Source organism: Schistocerca piceifrons, chromosome 8 (genome assembly GCF_021461385.2).
Source record: "Schistocerca piceifrons isolate TAMUIC-IGC-003096 chromosome 8, iqSchPice1.1, whole genome shotgun sequence".
Lineage (NCBI taxonomy): Eukaryota > Metazoa > Arthropoda > Insecta > Orthoptera > Acrididae > Schistocerca > Schistocerca piceifrons.
The window spans coordinates 420,605,116-420,628,291 of NC_060145.1; the positions used below are offsets into that span (position 1 = coordinate 420,605,116).

The 23,176-nt window shown below is 39.8% G+C and overlaps 1 protein-coding gene across 9 annotated transcripts in view; it reads right to left on the reverse strand.

Moving 5' to 3' along the window:
- LOC124711858 overlaps positions 1-23,176 on the reverse strand; it is an 80,084-nt gene that overhangs the window by 21,302 nt on the left and 35,606 nt on the right. For 5 of the 9 annotated variants that reach the window (XM_047242094.1, XM_047242093.1, XM_047242090.1 and 2 more), the window contains 2 exons: positions 18,970-19,038; positions 6,220-6,288 (listed from right to left, as the gene is read on the reverse strand). In XM_047242094.1, the coding sequence (XP_047098050.1) occupies positions 6,220-6,288; positions 18,970-19,038 (138 nt within the window). The remainder of the gene's footprint in view (positions 1-6,219; positions 6,289-18,969; positions 19,039-23,176) is intronic. The other 4 variants (XM_047242092.1, XM_047242091.1, XM_047242096.1 and 1 more) reach the window with 2 other exon arrangements.

Consider the following 23,176-nt stretch of genomic DNA (forward strand, 5'->3'; position numbering starts at 1 on the left):
ACAATCGAGTTCCAGTCCCCCATGACTATTACATTTTCATCTCCCTTAACTATCTGAATAATTTCTTTTATCACATCATACATTTCATCAATCTCTTCTTCATCTGCGGAGCTAGTTGGCATATAAACCTGTACCACTGTTGTAGGTGTGGGCTTCGTGTCTATCTTGGCTACAATAGTGCATTTATTATGCTGTTCATAGTAGCTTATCCATGTTCCTATTCCTACTCCTTCATTCCCATTATTTGATTTTTTACTTATAACCCTGTTTTCACCTGACCAGAAGTCGTGTTCCTCCTGCCACCAAACTTCACTAATTCCCACTATATCAACTTTAACCTACCCATTTCCCTTTTTGAATTTCATAACCTACCTGCTCAATTAAGGGATCTAACATTCCCCACTCCGATCCATAGAATGCGTTTTGTTTCTGCTGATGATGATGTCCTCCTGAGTAGTCCCTGCCCGGAGATCACAAAGGGGGTACTATTTTACCTCCAGAATATTTTACTCAAGAGGACACCAACATCATTTAACAAACTGGATGATATGTGACGAGATTCATACATTCTATACACTAATGTGGATAATCGTTTTGTTGCCACTTCCCTCAATAATTTAAGAAATTCTCAATAATTTAAGAAATTCTGGTGGAATGTTACTGATCCCTTCTGCCTTACTGAAACTGAAGTCTCCCAAAGCTCTTCTACACACTGAGTCTGATACTGGATCCCCTATCTCTTCCCTACTGACTCCTGTTTCTTCTTCTATCACATCATCAGACAACTCTTCTCTCTCATAGCGGCCTTTAATGTACTCTTTCCACCTATCTGCTCTCTCCTCTGCATTTAACAGCGGAATTCCCACTGCGCTTCTAGTGTTAACACCATTGCTTTTAATTTCACCAAAGGTTGTATAGACTTTTTGTTCTATATGCTATGTCAGTCTTTCAGACAGTCATTTCTTTAACAATTTCTTCACATTTTTCATGCAGCCATTTCACCTTAGCTTCCTTGCACTTCCTATTTATTTCATGCCAGAGTGACCTGTATTTCCCTGTTCCTGAATTTCCCTCAACATTTTTGTACTTCCTTCTTTCGTTGAAGCATTTCTTCTGTTACCCACGGTATCTTTACAGTTACCTTCTTTGAACCCATGTTTTTCTTTCCAGCCTCTGTGAGAGGCCACGGAGATTGTAAAATACCCCAAGAATTCCAATAGAAAAGTGGAAGGCTCGAAATTAAATGGAATTTAGATCTGGTTGCTAAAGAAGATGTGTACCAGTCTTCCACCATGGGGTGATAGCAACAGCACATGATGTCAATCAATAATGGCCAGTCGTGCTCAGGTATTCAAGCCAAGTGACGTCATAACACTGCACAGAGGCACTGGTAAACAGAATTTTGTCACAGTCAGTAGTGGGCCATGGTATGAATCAAACACTCAAAGAAGCTATGATCCTCCTTGAAAATGTCCTCTGCAGATGGAGAGGAAACATTGCAATGGAGATGAAACTTTGGGTTCAAATGTGAAATCCATTTGACCAAGGCATCATAGCCCAGAATTGTGATGGGGGTTTCTGTTCCCCAAAAATGAACAATGTGCCAATTTCCTTTACCATTAGTGTAAAACATTGCTTCGACACTAAAAATTAACTTCTTTGGCTTGTAATTGTCACTGTCCATCCTGGCCAACACCTCGACGCAACAGTCCAATCGTTCAGCATGATCTTGTAGGGTTAAAGCCTGAGCCAACTGGAATCTCGGCACGTCTGTGAGTAAGCATTTACGCAGGAATCTCCTAACTGTTATTTGTGAGATGTCCAGCTCACTACTTACTCAACGTGTGCATTTCTTGAATGCTATCAACATTTTTATCAACTTTTTGCCCCAACACAGAAGGCTGACCAGAACGTTCACCTTTGCAACTGCAGCCCTTGTCTTCAAACTGTTTGCACCATGCATACATGGTGACTATGCTGGGTGGTTCCTGGAGAAAGTGAGTGTTAAATGCTTGTTGAACAGCAGTTACTGGCTGCCTTTCTGCTACCTGAAGGACACACCAGCTCTTTCATTGTGGCGTAGCTGTCATTTTCTATACTAGCACTCTGTGGCAGCAGCAGCTTCCAGGAAAGGTATAATGCCAATACCTGTTAATAGAGTATCTCTGGAGGTTTTTCTAAACTATTAACTATTTTTAACTCTCTCTATTAACAGGCTGAGATTTGAAGCAAAGTTGTACCATTTTATTTGTATGAATCTTAAAAACTGTAAAGTACTTCATCGCTCACCATGTATTTGCCCTTTCTGTGGCACACTTAGTTTCAAGGTCTATATGAAGAATAAGCCTTTAACAAATATGGCTTAACATTTTTTATGTTACATGAAAGTGGATATATTTTGAAATGTGAAATTTATTTTGGTAGACAGGCATATGCCGATAACAGCATTCTGCATGCAGACAAAGTTCCTAAGATAAAGGCCATACTCTGTAGATGGATCATTTTTACACTACCCCAATCTACTCAATCATTTCTGGGAAGAAGAAATGAAGGCAGTAGGTATAGTAGTGAAAAATAGGAAAGGGGTAGAAAGAGCTGGTTGCCTAAAAGCTAAAAAAAATGAAATTTTGTTTTGCAGGTGTTGCTGTTTGTGAAACGGAAAGACAGCAGGGCTGCATTAATGATTACAAAATCACTGCATCCAATGTCAATGTCAGAACAAAGTTGGGAATCAAAAAAGGTGTGAGGATCACACTGATCAGTTAATGGACTATGTAGATTATTGTAAATTTGCATGTTTTATATAAAATGTTTACATAAAGTTTATGTACGAAGTTGAGGCACACTAAGAAACATCTTGTTGAATTCCTTACTGAATTGCCAGAGCCTTTGGTGAACAAAGGAGGCCTGCTTGATTCAACGTCCACTGAAAACAGTTCACTTGTAACAGACTTGGCAGCAGACATTTAACTAAACTGAGTCCAGGTACAGAAAAGTAAAACAGCCTCGTTGTTGTTGTTGTGGTCTGAGACTGGTTTGATGCAGCTCTCCATGCTACTCTATCCTGTGCAAGTTGCTTCATCTCCCAGTACCTACTGCAGCTTACCTTCTGAATCAGCTTAGTGTATTCATCTCTTGGTCTCCCTCAACGATTTTTACCCTCCACGCTGCCCTCCAATACTAAATTGGTGATCCCTTGATGCCTCAGAACATGTCCTACCAACCGATCCCTTCTTCTGGTCAAGTTGTGCCACAAACTCCTCTTCTCCCCAATTCTATTCAATACCTCCTCATTAGTTATGTGATCTACCCATCTAATCTTCAGCATTCTTCTGTAGCACCACATTTCAAAATCTTCTATTCTCTTCTTGTCCAAACTATTTATCGTCCATGTTTCACTTCCATACATGGCTACACTCCATACAAATACTTTCAGAAACGACTTCCTGACACTTAAGTCTATACTCGATGTTACCAAATTTTTCTTCTTCAGAAACACTTTCCTTGCTATTGCCAGTCTACATTTTATATCCACTCTACTTCAACCATCATCAGTTATTTTGCTCCCCAAATAGCAAAACTCCTTTACTACTTTCTAAGTGTCTCATTTCCTAATCTAATTCCCTCGCCCTCACCCGCCTTAATTCGACTACATTCCATTATCCTCGTTCTGCTTTTGTTGGTTGGTTGGTTGGTTGGGGAAGGAGACCAGACAGTGTGGTCATCGGTCTCATCGGATTAGGGAAGGATGGGGAAGGAAGTCGGCCGTGCCCTTTCAGAGGAACCATCCCGGCATTTGCCTGGAGTGATTTAGGGAAATCACGGAAAACCTAAATCAGGATGGCCGGACGCGGGATTGAACCGTTGTCCTCCCGAATGCGAGTCCAGTGTTTAACCACTGCGCCACCTCGCTCGGTCTGCTTTTGTTGATGTTCATCTTATTCCCTCCTTTCAAGACACTGTCCATTCTGTTCAACTGCTCTTCCAAGTCCTTTGCTGTCTCTGACAGAATTACAATGTCATCGGCGAACCTCAAAATTTTTATTTCTTCACCATGGATTTTAATACCTATTCCGAACTTTTCTTTTGTTTCCTTTACTGCTTGCTCAATATAAAGATTTAATAGCATTGGGGAGAGGCTACAACCCCGTCTCACTCCCCTCCCAACTACTGCTTCTCGTTCATGTTCCTCAACTTTTATAACTGCCATCTGCTTTCTGTACAAATTGTAAATAGCCTTTCACTCCCTATATTTTACCGCTGCCACCTTCAGAATTTGAAAAAGAGTATTCCAGTGAATATTGTCAAAAGCTAAAACAGCCTCAGAGTAGATATAAAGTTTGTGCAGAACAAAGCAAGGCAAAATCTGGGAAAGTGATAAGAAACGATAAACTATTACAAGGACGAATGTGACGTAGAACTTTATTTTCCAGAATGCTTCAAAACTTTTCATTCTAAGACACAATACCTGACTAATTTTCAATTCAATAAACCATTTCCAAACAGTTTCTTTTTTTTTTACTAATGACTCCTAATCTTATCTTCAACTATGAAACTAAAGATGAAAAATTTTTGTTGTTGTGAAAACAACTAGTTTTCATTTCAGCATAAAAACTGTCACTAACTATGTTCCTTTGCAGTAGTTCATAGAAAAAAGGCCCCTCTTTTACACTAAATAAACAAGCTTAAGTTCTGTGTAGTAGAACCTGCTACACAAAATTCAGGAAGTTAGAAAAACACAAAGTATCAACCAGTTGAACAACACACTAGCTTAGTGATTTATCCAGCTTGAGCAATTGTAATTGTATATATTGAAATAATCAGCAACCAGTTGCGTAAATAAATTTAATTTCTTAACTTCAGAAAGTTGTAACTATCACACTCTGTGCGAGTGTCAACAGAAAGATGCATATATCATATTGCTATGGCCATGGGGTTCACAGTGCCTCTACAAAAATGGTACAAAGAAGCCAATGTGATGGTCACAACCTTCCAAAGAAGGTCACTTAGTTCCTAAAACAGCTTAAGAAATCAAATTTCTTTTATGCCATGATTGCTGATTATTTTGATTAACACACTAACTGCCCAGTGCTCAAATGTAAATTTTATTTCAGATTTCCAAGCTGGAGGACAGTGGCATCAAATTCATAGCAGAAACGCATTGTAGTCACCGATGTATCAGGATGACCAAATGTAGTGGGAAAAGGTAGAAGGCACCGTATTAAGACTCGTCTGAGCTTTCCAAGTGATTTATTGTTTCCAACTACAGTGTCATGTTCCCCAGGGTCTGCGTCACCAGGTCCTACATTGCTAAGGACACCACTTCGCTGTCTGCGAAACAGCTTGGCACAGAGTGGCTGCCTCAGCGACCTGTGCACACACTGCTGTGTGTCGACCTTGAGGTGTCATCAGGATCCTGGTAGTCGACTCAGCAGTCTGCGTCCCAGCCGACTCAGCGCTGCTCGGTGTAAGCCAGAGGTGGCCAGCTGCATGCTTCTCGCCATTCTCGCCAGCATGGCTGAGATCGCGGCAAAAACAAGCACCCACAATCCAGCGTCCGAATCTGTGGCTTTCACCTCGGGATGCCTCCAACGTGTGTTCGAAGGCAGGACGACTGCCCATGGTAGCGAGCCGTGGAGTGGCACCTGCTAGCTGGCTACAGACCCCGTATTGGCCTCAGAGGGTCAAACCAGTGACCCACCGCGAGCTGAAACGCTGGCGCCCCATCTGCTGCTGTGTGTAGCTGGTGGTGTGACACACCCCACAGTCCAGGAGAGCTGCCACACTTGAATGAATCTCATTAGAAACCCACACCTATTTATATGCTGCTGTGCACCTCTGTTTTGCCATACGCGACACTTCGCATCACGTACTCATAACACGCTAGTTTGGCCAGTGGGCCCCTTCTGCCTGTGATTTGCGACATGCAAAACCGCTATGTATACTATTTCAGCAATTTTATGGCCCTGTAGCCTCTATTCTACTTCGCAACTGTTGGTATGCGTAATTCACTGCAATCCGGCCCGCACCTGACTGTAAATTGCGCTCAGAATATTGCACAAAACTAACTTTTACTATCCTAAACTGTGGTGCCACTACAGCATTAAAAATACATGTGTTGTGCAGTAGTTCAGGTCTCAGTGAACCATGTTAAGAAGTTTGTCCTTATTCTGAGTAAAATGCTGCCATAGATACACAGAAACATATGCCAATACTTCCAACAGTTCCTTCTTTAGTGTTGTTCTGTTCAGTTTCTTCTGATGGTCTCCCGCATATGTCAGCTGATATCTGAATGTAAGAAACAAAGTGGGTCCACACAGGTATCTAAATGCCCAATTATAAGGTCTGTGATCAAGTTATAATGGTCTGGTACTACAGTGTAAACAGAATTTCTATTCATTTTGAAAGTAATGGTAGGTAGTCATGTGACAACTCATTCCCCTCAACACTAAATTCCATCTCCAGCTCACATATTTAAAAAAAGTCTGTTGCATTGGGTGACAAACACAGCAATGATTGTATAGCATCTTCAATTTCAGTTACATGAATAAAGTGTCGCCTACATACAGGAAATTTTCACAAAAATATGTAACTGACATTACGTACACTTATAAAAGAGATTAGATTAGATTAGATTAGATTAGATTAGCACTTGTTCCATAGAGCATGAATACAACACTTCGAATGATGTGGAACGTGTCAAGTTAATAAAAGGTGTCTATACAAGGTAATACATTACACAAAATATTACATGACACTTAATATTTTTAAATTTTTTTTATTGGGGATATTATCCACATACTATATCCAAAAATTCAGCTAATGAGTAGAAGGAGTTGCCATTAAAAATTTTTTTAAATTTCCTTTTAAATGCTATATGGTTATCTGTCAGACTTTTGATGCTATTAGGTAAATGACCAATCACTTTTGTGGCAGCATAATTTACCCCCTTCTGAGCCAAAGTTAGATTTAACCTTGAGGTACCCCCTTCTGAGCCAAAGTTAGATTTAACCTTGAGTAGTGAAGATCATCCTTTCTCCTAGCGTTGTAGCCATGTACACTGCTATTACTTTTGAATTCGTTCGGATTGTTAATAACAAATTTTATAAGTGAATATATATATTGTGAGTCTACAGTGCAGATTTCTAGCTCTTTAAATAAGTGTCTGCAGGATGATTACACCCTTTTATGCAATGAATACTCTTTTACTCAATGACAAGTTGCCCCAGAATACAATGCCATATGAAAGAACAGAATGAAAATAGGCGTGGTAAGCTAATTTACTGAGATGTATATCGCTGCAATGACCCTAATAGCATAAGTAGCTGAACTTAAACGTTTCAGAAGATCTTCAGTGTGTTTTTTCCAGTTCAACCTTTCATCAATGCATACAACTAGAAATTTTGAATATTATACCTTAGCTGCCGATTTCTGATCGAAGTCTATATTTATTAATGGTGTTATTCCATTTACTGTGTGGAACTGTATGTACTGTGTTTTGTCAAAAGTTTAATGAGAGCCCATTTGCAGAGAACCACTTTATGATTTTCTGAAAAACATTGTTTGCAATTTCACCAGTTAATTCTTGTCTGTTGGGTGTTATAGCTATACTTGTATCATTGGCAAAAAGTACCAGCTTTGCATCTTCGTGAATATAGAATGGTAAGTCATTAATATATATTAAGAACAGCAGAGGACACAAGACCGAACCCTGCGGCACCCCATTATTGATTGTTCCACAGTTTGAGATATCACCAGTTTTTTGCATATTATGTGAACTGCTTATTTCAACTTTCTGCCCTCTTCCAGTTAGGTATGATTTAAACCATCTGAGCGCTGTGCCATTCATACCACAGTACATGAGGTTATCTAGACGTATTCCATGATTTACACAATCAAATGCCTTAGAGAGATCACAAAAAATCCCAACGGGTGACTTCCAGTTACTCAAGGCATTTAATATTTCATCAGTGAAAGTATATACAGCATTTTCTGGAAACCAAACTGACATTTTGTTAAAACTTTATTTTTACAAAGGTGTGAAGCTACTCTACCAGACATTACTTTTTCAAGGATTTTGGATAAGGCAGTCAGAAGAGAGATTGGGCAGTAGTTGTTGACAACAGACATATCCCCTTTTTTATGCAGTGGTTTAACAATGGCATACTTCAGTCTATTTGGGAAAATAGCCTGCTTCAGAGAACTATTACATATGTGGCTAAGAATCCCGCTTATCCCTTGGGAACAAGCTTTTATTACCCTGCTGGAAATGCCATCAATTCCATGTGAGCTTTTATTCTTGAGAGAGTTTATTATCTTCCTAATTTCAGAAGGAGAGGTGGGTGAAATTTCAATTGTATCAAATGGTGTGGGTAAGGCCTCTTGCATTAACTGCCTTGCTACTTCTAATGAACATTTAGATCCTATTTTCTCTACAACATTTAAGAAATGATTACTCAAAATGTTTTCAACTTCCAGCTTGTTGTTTGTCAAGTTTCCATTCGCTTTGATGGTAATACCGTCATCCCGTACTCTTAGTTGCCCTGTCTCCTTTGTAATAATATTCCAAATTGTTTTGATTTTGTTATTAGAGGTATTAATCTCAGACATGATGTACATGCTTCTGGACTTTATAATAACCATTCTTAATGTAACGCAGTAGTTTTTATAATATTTGGCTGTTTCTAGGTCATTACTCTTTCTTGTTGTTAGATACAGTTCCCATTTGTGGTTACAAGATATTTTCATTCCTTTAGTAAGCCAAGGTTTTTTGCATGGTTTCTTATAATTAGATTTAACTACTTTCTTGTGGAAACAGTTTTCAAATTCTCTTACAAGTGTATCATGAAATAAAGTTATATTTTAAATTAGCATCGGGTCCCTTGTACACCTCATCCCAGTCTAACTGCTGACGATTTTCTCTGAAATTTCTAATTGTTGAGTCATTAATTGAACACACAGTTTTGGAGGGTAGTTTTGAATTACTGAATGGAGCTATGTCATATACTGTAACTAGCTGAGCACCACGATCAGAAAGGCCATTCTCAACAGGATGAGAATTTATGTTTTTAAACTTATCTTGGTCTATAAAAGTGTTATCTATCAATGTGCTGCTGTCCTTTACTATCCGAGTAAGAAAATTAATGACAGATGTCAAATTGAAAGAACCAAGCAAGACTTCCAGGGCATTCTTCCTATTATACTCTTTCAGTGAACCAACATTGAAGTCCCCACAAATAATAATTTGCTTTCCCCTATCTGACAGATAGCACAACATGGCATCAAAGTTTTCCAGGAATAAATTAAAGTTTCCTGAAGGGGACCTATATACTGTTACAGTTATAAAAGCCCTCCTCCAGTTTAAGTTGACAGCCACGTGCTTCTATATGTTGCTCTAGGCAAAACTTTTTTGTATCTAAGCTTTTTACACAGTGATAACTTTTGACATATGGGCTGATAAAATAAAGTTTTCATTCTGCAGTGGTACAGAAACTGTAATGAAACTAACTGACATATTATAACTGTTAGATGACTCAAACTCAGACCATTACTTGGTGAAAGCAATTATTTTACCAACTGTGTATACCAATGCGGAAAAACTAAGTCATTGCCATTGTCACAAACTTGCAAGAACATTTGTAGTTGAGATATATTTCTTCAGGGTGTATACGTGGACAAGGAAAAAAATTCCCGGATTTCCTGGTTAAAAATACACTTTCTCCCGGGTGAAAACATTTTTTTCCCTGTTAACTGACAGTATATTTTCTCTCGGACCTGTATAACTTATCAGTCCTTTGAATGATTATGGTTTTATACACGGGCCTAGAAATTCCCTGCGCTTTAGAAAACTAAACACAGATAAAAAAAAAGTTTCGGAAAGATCTTTGATGTGTATCAACATGTACACTGCGTATTTTCGAATTACGAAAGTATAAATTCGAATTTCACCAAACACCACATGTTAGTTTCCGAAGCATTGATATCGACATTGTGATATCCTTTTGTAAGCCAGTCATAGCTCATGTCACGTGATCTCGCCAGCCGATGACAGCGGGTATTCAGAGCTTAGGACACGTGATGTAGTCAGCCAATAGCAACATCACTGTTAAGTAGCACAAACACACAAACAGAAAAAGTTAATGGTTTAAATTAATATACATAATGTTGCTACACGAAACAAAAAGCTTTCACATATAATATCGGTCTATAAGATTAATACACTGAAAGAGAAGCAATGCTTTCACATATAATGTTGGACTTTTATGCGCATATTACAATTTACGATATATTACACAAATGTGCCACTAAAATTTTTAATAACAACATAAATGTCTGATCTTCTGGGCTTGAAATTCATCTAAACGGCTAGTCATTAAAGAGCTGATTCTTAAATGAGAGTCAAACACACTGTGATTTAAGAAATTCATCGTTCATTCTCGCACATAGTTCAACTTGCGTAAAAGGAAATTTGCTTTGATGGTAACGCTTTTCAAACTACCATTCGGAATATTTTCCCATGACCTGTTAGAAATAGGTTTGCTTCTGCAGTTACCAGAGAGCACCAGATGACAGGCGTCACCGTGCTTGCACAGCTACGATGCCATACGAAGCCCATATGTTCGTACATGTAAAACATTAAAAGATCTTACATTATGTCACTAAAGAAACAGGACATCAGGGGATACTCCAAGAGCATCGGAATTTCATGACCCATACTAAAATGTGCACATTTAAAGTGCACTTTCATATGTCCAGATTCCCAGTGAAGTAGGCCACGACCTGATATTAAGCTTATCAATGCGGTTTTCGGGATGTCAATTTTCTTGGAGTACCAATACTGTGTTATCTCATGTTTGGTTGTTTATTATGGCATAATACTATACGTGCTAGAAGTTAAAAATGTGCACTTGAAATTCAGGGAACAGTGTGTGGAATTTAACATTTTGTTTCAAATATATTTTCTGCCTCAGCGGAAAAGATTAATAAAGGAAAATTTCTTTAGCAAACCGACAAAAATAACTTCATTGTTCTGCAAGGCAATTAATGCTTGACTGTCAGGAAGGCGGAAATAAAATAAAATCTGCAACTAACAACACATTTTAGCCTTCCATAATTATGTGAATGTATTTTAATTCACTTGATAGCTCCCGGCTACAGAAATCTGTTTTGTTTTCATTTGACGTGACAGCAGTAAATAAAGATGAAACAGCAAAATCACTAAACGTAAACACAGGTCACATGGAGACTACCCACTTCCCCACTATAGCTCAGACTGCTCTGCACATCATCAGCCCCGGGTATACGATATTTCCGAACCGGGGTAACACCCCACCATTCCCTCGAGCACTTCAGATAGGACATCAAAATTTTAAAAATAAGAAACAAAAAGAATTTTCAAAAATATATTCATTTTGTAGCACACAGTTTTCTGAATAGTCTGATGCATAAAACATATGTGTTTGAGGAAATGTAAAACATGTTATTTGGTCATAAGTGCGCAAAAGTGCAGTGCCTTGCCTCCTCACACAGCATTCTTCTATCGTACGTCACTGTATTTCGCTATGTGGAAATGAAACGTGTATATTTTCTAATGGAAGCCATCAAAACGTATTCAGGACAATGGAAATTAAAATGTCCTGTGGTGCCTCTGCTGCTTACAGAAAGCCGGTTTGTCATCTTGTCCCTATTTTTCATTAAAAAAAAAGAACTCTTCAGAAAACATGCACTCTTTATTCCCTATCAGCTAACAGCTTGCTGCTTTGTGTGACATAAAATTAAATATAGGATAAACAGACCCAGTAAAGACATGAGACAAACAAGACAATACACATTTATTCAATCCTTAGCTCCTAGAATTTTTTCTCTCTTATCCTGCTACAGCTCTACATGACGTACTTTCCTTTCTGCGAAAGTTCGTCAAATGTTTTTCTACATGAAAATTCGAAACGGCACTGCCTAATACTGAAAAAGCTGTTAATACAAATAGGGCCCAAGACTGGTGCGGTTTCCCGATCTGATTATGTCTAATTTGTCAATATCTGCTAGATAAAACAAACTAAGCCTTTCTAATACTGCAACAATTGTAACACACACTAAATAAACAAGATTGTTTTGGCACAAACAGTCTCTCATGGTTCATGGTGTGGGTTCCTGTTGTCATGTCCTAGTTCATGAACCACGGGCAACGTATGAGTGGCCAAGTAAGTGGTCCTGATAGTCAGGATACCAGTTACTTTGGAATAAGGCTGGGCATCTCGGACATATTCTGAGTGGTGGTCACCTTTGTGCTCAGATGGCAAAGACTACCAAATCCACCGGTTAGTCCCTCAACCGTTAGGGGTAAAATCCAATGGGACCTGGGGCAAGTAAGGTTAGTAACCTGCTTCCCTGGTACTTCAAATATGACGCTGGCAACAATCACAGCAAAATGCCTCGGACCTTTGGAGGTGATGGAGGCCCACCTCTAATTGACAAACCAGGGACTCCTAAGATACGACTCGGCAAATGAATGGTAACGAGATGGGTAGCTATTAATATCAATGGGGGCTACTTTGGGAAGAAGGTAGAGTTAGCAGAGGCTGCAAGTAAGATGGGGTTGGACGTTTTAGCTGTTAGTGACATTCGGGTAAGGGGTGAGAAAGAAGAGGAAGTGGGAGAATACAAGGTTTACCTGTCAGGAGTCAAAGCAGGAATAGCAGAATGGGGTGTAGGGCTTTACATCAGGGAAGTAATGGAACCCAGCGTAGTTGCAATAAGGTACGTGAATGAACGACTGATGTGGATAGATTTGACAGTGTCTAGCAAGAAAATTAGGATTGTGTCAGTATATTCGCACTGTGGACGGACAGATTGTGGTGTCACCGCCAGACACCACACTTGCTAGGTGGTAGATTAAATCGGCCGCGGTCCATTTAGTACATGTCGGACCCGCGTGTCGCCACTGTGTGATCGCAGACCTAGCGCCACCACAAGGCAGGTCTCGTGATACGATATTGCACTCGCCCCAGTTGTACGGACGACCTAGCTAGCGACTAGATGTACGAAGCCTTTCTCTCTCATTAGCCGAGAGACAGAATAGCCTTCAGCTAAGTTAATGGCTACGAACTAGCAAGGCACCATTAGCCATACAGTGATTGTAATTAAAGTCTCCTGTGTATAGTCAAGAGCAATGTACCACAATGATTGATTAAAGATAAGTATTAATCCAGCTACGTACTTTTCTTCATAGCATTAATTACGTAGCCTGTTCCAGTACTTGACGCCCGTCGGCGTGTGTGTACGCGTGCCTATCCTACCGGCTACCTCAAGTGGCGTAACAGTCTTGTTACGTCACTACACAGATCAAGATAAGATGGATAGTTTTTATGACGCACTCAGTGACATAGTTTTTAGAGTAAAGGACAATGACAGTGTTCTGCTCATGAGTGATTTTCATGCCAGAATTGGAAATCGAACAGAAGGGTATGAAAAGGTTATGGGCAAATTTCGAGAGGATATGGAGACCAACAGGAACGGGAAACAACTCTTGGATTTCTGTGCCAGTATGGGCTTAGTAATCACAAATTCCTTTTTTAAACATAAGAACATTCACTGGTATACTTGGGAAGGCAGAGGAACCAAATCAGTCATTGACTATATAATAACAGATCAGGAATTCAGGAAGGCTGTGAGGGATCCACGTGTATTCAGGGGATTCTTTGATGACACTGATCACTATTTAATCTGCAGTGAAATTGGTATTGTGAGGCCGAAAGTGCAGGAGGTCAGGTCCATATGTAGGAGGATAAGAGTGGAGGAACTTCAGGATAAGGAAATCAGGCACAAGTACATAACAGTGATCTCAGAAAGGTACCAGTTAGTTGAATGTAGTCAATTACAGTCATTGGAAAAAGAATGGACAAAGTACAGGGACACAGTACTAGAAGTGGCTAAAGAATGTCTTGGAACAGTAGTGTGTAAAGGTAGGATGAAGCAAACAGCTTGGTGGAATGACACAGTCAAGGCAGCCTGTAAAAGGAAAAAGAAGGCTCATCAAAAATGGCTACATACTAGAACTCAGGGAGACAGTGATAGTTATGTTGAAGAAAGAAACAAAGCCAAACAGATAATTGCAGCATCCAAGAAGAAATCTTGGGAAGACATTGGAAACAGGTTGGAGACTTTGGGTCAAGCTGCTGGAAAACCATTCTGGAGTGTAATTAGCAGTCTTCGAAAGGGAGGTAAGAAGGAAATGACAAGTATTTTGGACAGTCAGGAAAACTGCTGGTGAATCCTGTTGATGCCTTGGGCAGATGGAGGGAATATTTTGAAGAGTTGCTCAATGTCGGTGAAAATACGATCAGTAATGTTTCAGATTTCGATGTACAATGGGATAGGAGGAATGATGGAAATAGGATCACATTTGAGGAAGTGAAGGAAATGGTCAATATATTGCAGTGCAATAAAGCGGCTGGGGTGGATGAAATTAAGTCAGAACTCATCAAATACAGTGGAATGTCAGGTCTTAAATGGCTACACAGGATAATTGAAATGGCGTGGGAGTCGGGACAGGTTCCATCAGACTGGACAAAAGCAGTAATCACACCAATCTTTAAAGATGGAAACAGAAAAGATTGTAACAACTACAGAGGTATCTCTTTTATCAGGTATTGTTGAAAGGAAAGTGCGAATATTACCTGAGGACAAATTGGATGAAAATCAGTGTGGGTTTAGGCCTCTTAGAGGTTATCAGGACCAGATATTTAGCTTACGGCAAATAATGGAGAAATGTTACGAGTGGAACAGGAAATTGTATCTATGCTTTATAGATCTAGAAAAAGCATATGACCGGATTCCTAGGAGGAAGTTATTGTCTGTTCTACGAGATTATGGAATAGGAGGCAAAGTTTTGCAAGCAATTGAAGGTCTTTACATAGATAGTCAGGCAGCAGTTAGAGTTGACGGTAAATTGAGTTCATGGTTCAGAGTAGTTTCAGGGGTAAAACAAGGCTGCAACCTGTCTCCACTGTTCTTCATATTATTTATGGATCATATGTTGAAAACAATAAACTGGCTGGGTGAGATTAAGATATGTGAACACAAAATAAGCAGTCTCGCATATGCAGATGACTTAGTTGTGATGGCAGATTCGATTGAAAGTTTGCAAAGTAATATTTCAGAGCTAGATCAGAAATGTAAGGACTATGGTATGAAGATTAGCATCTCCAAAATGAAAGTAATGTCAGTGGGAAAGAGATATAAACGGATTGAGTGCCAAATAGGAGGAACAAAGTTATAACAGATAGATGGTTTCAAGTACTTAGGATACATATTCTCACAGGATGGCAACATAGTGAAAGAACTGGGAGCGAGGTGTAGCAAAGCTAATGCAATGAGCGCTCAGCTACGATCTACTCTCTTCTGCAAGAAGGAAGTCAGTACCAAGACTAAGTTATCTGTGCATCGTTCAATCTTTCGACCAACTTTGTTGTATGGGAACGAAAGCTGGGTGGATTCAGGTTACCTTATCAATAAGGTTGAGGTTACGGTTATGAAAGTAGCTAGGATGATTGCAGGTACTAGTAGATGGGAACAGTGGCAGGAGGGTATCCACAATGAGGAAATCAAAGAAAAACTGGGAATGAACTCTATAGATGTAGCAGTCAGGGCGAACAGGCTTAGATGGTGGGGGCATGTTACATGCATGGGAGAAGCAAGGTTACCCAAGAGACTCATGGGTTCAGCAGTAGAGGGTAGGAGGAGTCGGGGTAGACCAAGGAGAAGGTACCTGGATTCGGTTAAGAATGATTTTGAAGTAATAGGCTTAACATCAGAAGAGGCATCAATGTTAGCAATGAATAGGGGATCATGGAGGAATTTTATAAGGGGGACTATGCTCCAGACTGAACGCTGAAATGCATAATCAGTCTTAAATGATGATGATGATGATGATGATGAGTCTCTCTTGTAACGACAGAATATAATGCACAAAGTACCAATATCAAATGCCTATTAGGCCTCCTGCAAGCAAAAAGCTTTATGGTAGGGAATAGTTTCACACTTCATTCATACGCTCCAGTTTCTCAAGCATGTGATCGAATAGTAGTAGTACGAAATTTTTATACGAACTTGGAATCGTCATATTGTTCCATAATTTGTGTAATGTCCCTGTTCCCCTCCTTCCTCATCCTAACAAACAGTCTTGTTATCACTAACTCTGTAACTATATTCCTGCCAATGTCAAAGCTTATACACAGGTTAACTTCACTAACTCTGCCAGAATCCCCGGTTTAGTTATCCCGCAATTATTCTCTGGTTAGGTATTGTTACATGTTCATACAACGCGTTTTCCACACTTCTTCCAGAATAGAACTTAACGCGGCTGCTATATGGAGACTGTATAACTGCCCCTTACTAGTATAGCAATCTGGCAAAAAAATTTCTGTCAAAATTTCATTTTCTTCAATACACCGAGACGGTAATACATAATTTTTCTTACCTGTTACTCGTTTATTTCCACTCCTGCAGTCTGAATCTATGGATTTCGCTAATAATTATAACAATGCTCATCATTCGCAAACCCAATCAACCAGACAATCAGAAAGCAGTTGGCATTCAGCTGTTTGGTTTTACTCGGTCAGCTCGTATAGCCGCTTTTGTCTGTAGGAAAGTTTCTTTCTAAATGCGACGAGGGTTCCCCTGACAGAGACATCATGTACAGTATGCACGCATTCCGAAATTGATTTGTGATTCATTCAGGAATCAACTTAGAATGTGTTCAAAACTGTTAAATACCAACGGGGATGCGTTTCAAAGTCATTTGAATAATCGACAGACTTATGTGCACTGGGTGCTAGTCACTTTGTGAAACAAGGTTTATTCCCCTCAAGAACATGAATTTACCCCCCCCCCCCCCTCCCCCTTAGATCTGGACCTGCTACGCATGCATGAATCTCGTAACTTGGGCGTTACAGTAAAATTTTTCCCTGTAGCACCTAGCTGTTTGCTGCGACCCCTTACACAGCCAACAGCCACATTTCTGTACCCAGAAGTGGGAGAAGGTACTACTCAGCCGCGCATGCGCTTGATCCCACTCGTAACTGCTAAAACTAATCTAATGTAAACAGTTGTGACATCATGCTCTCCAAGGCAATTTGTTGTTACGAGGCATTGCGTAGTCTTTCTAAAGCCTTTGACACATTTTGCTGTTGGCAGACGCTAGTATGAGCACTGTGTTTTGTTGCTGTATATGGCGCATTTCCTTTGCAATTTAAGCTTTATTTCCGTCTTTTCTCTCGTTCATGTTTTATTGTGCTGCAGTATTATCTGCAGTAATGGGATACAGTAATATCCTTTGTTAGAGTATCGGTTCTTACAAGTAAAAATTACAAAAATTTAATTGAGAACAGAAACAATGAAAAATTCCTGGAATTCTACAAAATTCCAAGGCTTTTCCCGGTTTTCTCCTGTATGAAAAAATTCCCAAGTTTTTTCCGTTTCTCCTGGTTGTCCCGGGTCGTACACACCCTGTTGTTGCATTATGTACATTTGTTTAAGCATATGATTGCAATACTGGAGACATCAGCAATACACAATGTCACTGTCATAAAAATACAAAACTAACAAACTAAGACTGCAACTAAGAAGACAGATCAATCCTTTAATATTACACTGATTTTTACTGTAAATGTATGGCTATATTTGCTCAATAACAAATGAGAAACTCCATCTTGCACAAATGATTAGATTATCCATTATGATCTCTGAACACTGAATGGTAATATTGAAGGTCACACTTTATTTATTATCCATGTCAGTGAATGAATCTTTCACTCTGTAGCACAGTTTGAACTGTTTTGAAGCTTACTGGTTAAAATGTGAGCTGTACTCAGACTCAAAAGGAAGATTAGGGTTTACGTCCCGGCAACATTGAGGTCAGTAGAGACAGAACACAAGCTCTGATTGTGTCAAGGATAGAGAAGGAAATCAGATGGGCCCTTTGAAAGGAACCATCCCAAATTTGCCTTCGGCAATTTAGGGAAATTTTGAACTGTCATCCTCCCAAATGCGAGTCCAGTGTGCTAATCACTGTGCCACCTCCTTCAGTCCAAGACTCAAACCGAGAACCTTGTTTCCAGGATGAAGTTCAGAATGTGGGAGAAAGGTACTGGCAGAAGTGGAACTGTGAGGGCAGTTCATCAGTCATTCTGTGACAGTTCAGTTGGTGGAGCACTTGCCCACAAAAGGCAAAGGTCTCAGTCTCGAGCCTCAGTTTTAACGTGTCAGGAAGTTTCAAGCACCTTGTGTTTTGCAAGTAAAGCTGTTTTTTATTGAACTACACAGGCACAACTGACAATCACACCACACAGCTCCACTTTTTTTCCACAAGAGCTAGTTGAGCTGTGGAGTGGAGTGGCTTGCCGCTAGCTGGCTACAGACCCTTTGTCGGCTTCAGAGGGTCAAACCAGTAACCCACTGTGAACTGGAATGCTGGCAACCCATCTGCTGCTGTGTGTAGCTGGTGGTGTGACACAGCCCACAGTCCAGGAGAGCTGCCACACTAGAACGAATCTCATTAGAAACCTGCACCTATTTATACGCGGCTGTGAGCCTTTGTTTTGCCATACGCGCCACTCCGCGTCACACTCATAACCGCTAGGTTGGCCAGTTGGCCCCTTCTGCCTGTGATTTGTGACATGCAAAACTGCTATGTTTACTATTTCAGCAATTTGACAGCCCTGTTACCTCTATTCTACTTTGCAGCTGTTGGTATCCGTAACTCACTGCAATCTGACCTGCACCTGGCTGTAACTTGTGCTCAGAATATTGCACAAAACTAACTTTCCCTATCCTAAACTGTGGTGCCGCAACAGCATTAAAAACACATATGTTGTGCAGTAGTTCAGGTCTCAATGAACCACGTTCAGAAGTTCACCCTTATTCTGAGTAAAATGCTGCCATAGATACACAGAAACATATGCCAATACTTACAACAGTTCCTTCTTTAGTGTTGTTCTGTTCAGTTTCTTCTGATGGTCTCCCGCATATGTCAGCTGATATCTGCATGTAAGAAACAAAGTGAGTCCACACAGGTATCTAAATGCCCAATTATAAGGTCTGTGATCAAGTTATAATGGTCTGGTACTACAGTGTAAACAGAATTTCTATTCATTTTGAAAGTATTGGTAGGTAGTCATGTGACAACTCATTCTCCTCAACACTAAATTCCATCTCCAGCTCACATATTTAAAAAAAGTCTGTTACATTGGGTGACAAACACAGCAATGATTGTATAGCATCTTCAATTTCAGTTACATGAATAAAGTGTTGCCTACATACAGGAAATTTTCACAAAAATATATAACTGACATTACATACACTTATAAAAGAGATTAGATTAGATTAGATCAGATTAGTACTTGTTCCATAGATCATGAATACGACACTTCGAATGATGTGGAACGTGTCAGGTTGATAAAAGGTGTCTACACAAGATATTACATTACACAAAATATTACATGACACTTAATATTTTAAAATTTTTTTTTTATTGGGGATTGTGGAAATTATCCACATGTTGTTGTTGTTGTGGTCTTCAGTCCTGAGACTGGTTTGATGCAGCTCTCCATGCTAGTCTATCCTGTGCAAGCTTCTTCATCTCCCAGTACCTACTGCAACCTACATCCTTCTGAATCTGCTTAGTGTATTCATCTCTTGGTCTCCCTCTGCGATTTTTACCCTCCATGCTGCCCTCCAATGCTAAATTTGTGATCCCTTGATGCCTCAGAACATGTCCTACCAACCGATCCCTTCTTCTAGTCAAGTTGTGCCACAAACTTCTCTTCTCCCCAATCCTATTCAATACCTTCTCATTAGTTACATGATCTACCCATCTTATCTTCAGCATTCTTCTGTAGCACCACATTTCGAAAGCTTCTATTCTCTTCTTGTCCAAACTAGTTATCGTCCATGTTTCACTTCCATACATGGCTACACTCCATACAAATACTTTCAGAAACGACTTCCTGACACTTAGATCTATACTCGATGTTAACAAATTTCTCTTCTTCAGAAACGATTTCCTTGCCATTGCCAGTCTACATTTTATATCCTCTCTACTTCGACCATCATCACTTATTTTACTCCCTAAATAGCAAAACTCCTTTACTACTTTAAGTGTCTCATTTCCTAATCTAACTCCCTCAGCATCACCCGATTTAATTCGACTACATTCCATTATCCTCATTTTGCTTTTGTTGATGTTCATCTTATTCCCTCCTTTCAAGACACTGTCCATTCCGTTCAACTGCTCTTCCAAGTCCTTTGCTGTCTCTGACAGAATTACAATGTCATCGGCGAACCTCAAAGTTTTTACTTCTTCTCCATGAATTTTAATACCTACTCCGAATTTTTCTTTTGTTTCCTTTACTGCTTGCTCAATATACAGATTAAATAAGATCGGGGAGAGGCTACAACCCTGTCTCACTCCTTTCCCAACCACTGCTTCCCTTTCATGTCCCTCGACTCTTATAACTGCCATCTGATTTCTGTACAAATTGTAAATAGCCTTTCGCTCCCTGTATTTTATACCTGCCACCTTCAGAATTTGAAAGAGAGTATTCCAGTTAACATTGTCAAAAGCTTTCTCTAAGTCTACAAATGCTAGAAACGTAGGTTTGCCTTTTCTTAATCTTTCTTCTAAGATAATTCGTAAGGTTAGTATTGCCTCATGTGTTCCAACATTACTACGGAATCCAAACTGATCTTCCCCGAGGTCCACTTCTACCAGTTTTTCCATTTGTCTGTAAAGAATTCGCGTTAGTATTTTGCAGCTGTGACTTATTAAACTGATAGTTCGGTAATTTTCACATCTGTCAACACCTGCTTTCTTTGAGATTGGAATTATTATATTCTTCTTGAAGTCTGAGGGTATTTCGCCCGTCTCATACATCTTGCTCACCAGATGGTAGAGTTTTGTCAGGACTGGCTCTCCCAAGGCCGTCAGTAGTTCTAATGGAATGTTGTCTACTCCCGGGGCCTTGTTTCGACTCAGGTCTTTCAGTGCTCTGTCAAACTCTTCACGCAGTATCGTATCTCCCATTTCGTCTTCATCTACATCCTCTTCCATTTCCATAATATTGTCCTCAAGTACATCGCTCTTGTATAAACCCTCTATATACTCCTTCCACCTTTCTGCCTTCCCTTCTTTGCTTAGAACTGGGTTGCCATCTGAGCTCTTGATATTCATACAAGTGGTTCTCTTCTCTCCAAAGGTCTCTTTAATTTTCCTGTAGGCAGTATCTATCTTACCCCTAGGGAGACAAGCCTCTACATCCTTACATTTGTCCTCTAGCTATCCCTGCTTAGCCATTTTGCACTTCCTGTCGATCTCATTTTTGAGACGTTTGTATTCCTTTTTGCCTGCCTCATTTACTGCATTTTTATATTTTCTCCTTTCATCAATTAAATTCAATATTTCTTCTGTTACCCAAGGATTTCTATTAGCCTTCGCCTTTTTACCTACTTGATCGTCTGCTGCCTTCACTACTTCATCTCTCAGAGCTACCCATTCTTCTTCTACTGTATTTCTTTCCCCCATTCCTGTCAATTGTTCCCTTATGCTCTCCCTGAAACTCTGTACAACCTCTGGTTCTTTCAGTTTATCCAGGTCCCATCTCCTTAGATTCCCACCTTTTTGCAGTTTCTTCAGTTTCAATCTGCAGTTCATAACCAATAGATTGTGGTCAGAATCCACATCTGCCCCTGGAAATGTCTTACAATTTAAAACCTGGTTCCTAAATCTCTGTCTTACCATTATATAATCTATCTGATACCTTTTAGTATCTCCAGGATTCTTCCAGGTATACAACCTTCTTTTATGATTCGTGAACCAAGTTTTAGCTATGATTAAGTTATGCTCTTTGCAAAATTCTACAAGGCGGCTTCCTCTTTCATTTCTTCCCCCCAATCCATATTCACCTACTATGTTTCCTTCTCTCCCTTTTCCTACTGACGAATTCCAGTCACCCATGACTATTAAATTTTCGTCTCCCTTCACTATCTGAATAATTTCTTTTATCTCGTTATACATTTCATCTATTTCTTCATCATCTGCAGAGCTAGTTGGCATATAAACTTGTACTACTGTAGTAGGCATGGGATTTGTGTCTATCTTGGCCACAATAATGCGTTCACTATGCTGTTTGTAGTAGCTAACCCGCACTCCGATTTTTTTATTCATTATTAAACCCACTCCTGCATTACCCCTATTTGATTTTGTATTTATAACCCTGTAATCACCTGACCAAAAGTCTTGTTCCTCCTGCCACCGAACTTCACTAATTCCCACTATATCTAACTTTAACCTATCCATTTCCCTTTTAAATTTTCTAACCTACCTGCCCGATTAAGGGATCTGACATTCCATGCTCCGATCCGTAGAAGGCCAGTTTTCTTTCTCCTGATAACGACGTCCTCTTGAGTAGTCCCCGCCCAGAGATCAGAATGAGGGACTATTTTACCTCCGGAATATTTTACCCAAGAGGACGCCATCATCATTTAATCATACAGTAAAGCTGCATGTCCTCGGGAAAAATTACGGCTGTAGTTTCCCCTTGCTTTCAGCCGTTCGCAGTACCAGCACAGCAAGGCCATTTTGGTTAATGTTACAAGGCCAGATCAGTCAATCATCCAGACTGTTGCCCCTGCAACTACTGAAAAGGCTGCTGCCCCTCTTCAGGAACCACATGTTTGGCCTCTCAACACAGACCCCTCCGTTGTGGTTGCACCTACGGTACGGCCATCTGTATCGCTGAGGCACGCAAGCCTCCCCACCAACGGCGAGGTCTATGGTTCATACTATATTCAAAAATTCATCTGATGAGTGAAAGGAGTTGCCATTAAATTTTTTTTTTTTTTAATTTCCTTTTAAATGCTATATGGTTATCTGTCAGACTTTTGATGCTATTAGGTAAATGACCAAAGACTTTTGTGGCAGCATAATTTACCCCCTTCTGAGCCAAAGTTAGATTTAACCTTGAGTAGTGAAGGTCATCCTTTCTCCTAGCATTGTAGCCATGTACACTGCTATTACTTTTGAATTTGTTCGGATTGTTAATAACAAATTTCATAAGTGAATATATATATTGTGAGTCTACGGTGAATATCTCTAGCTCTTTAAATAAGTGTCTGCAGGATG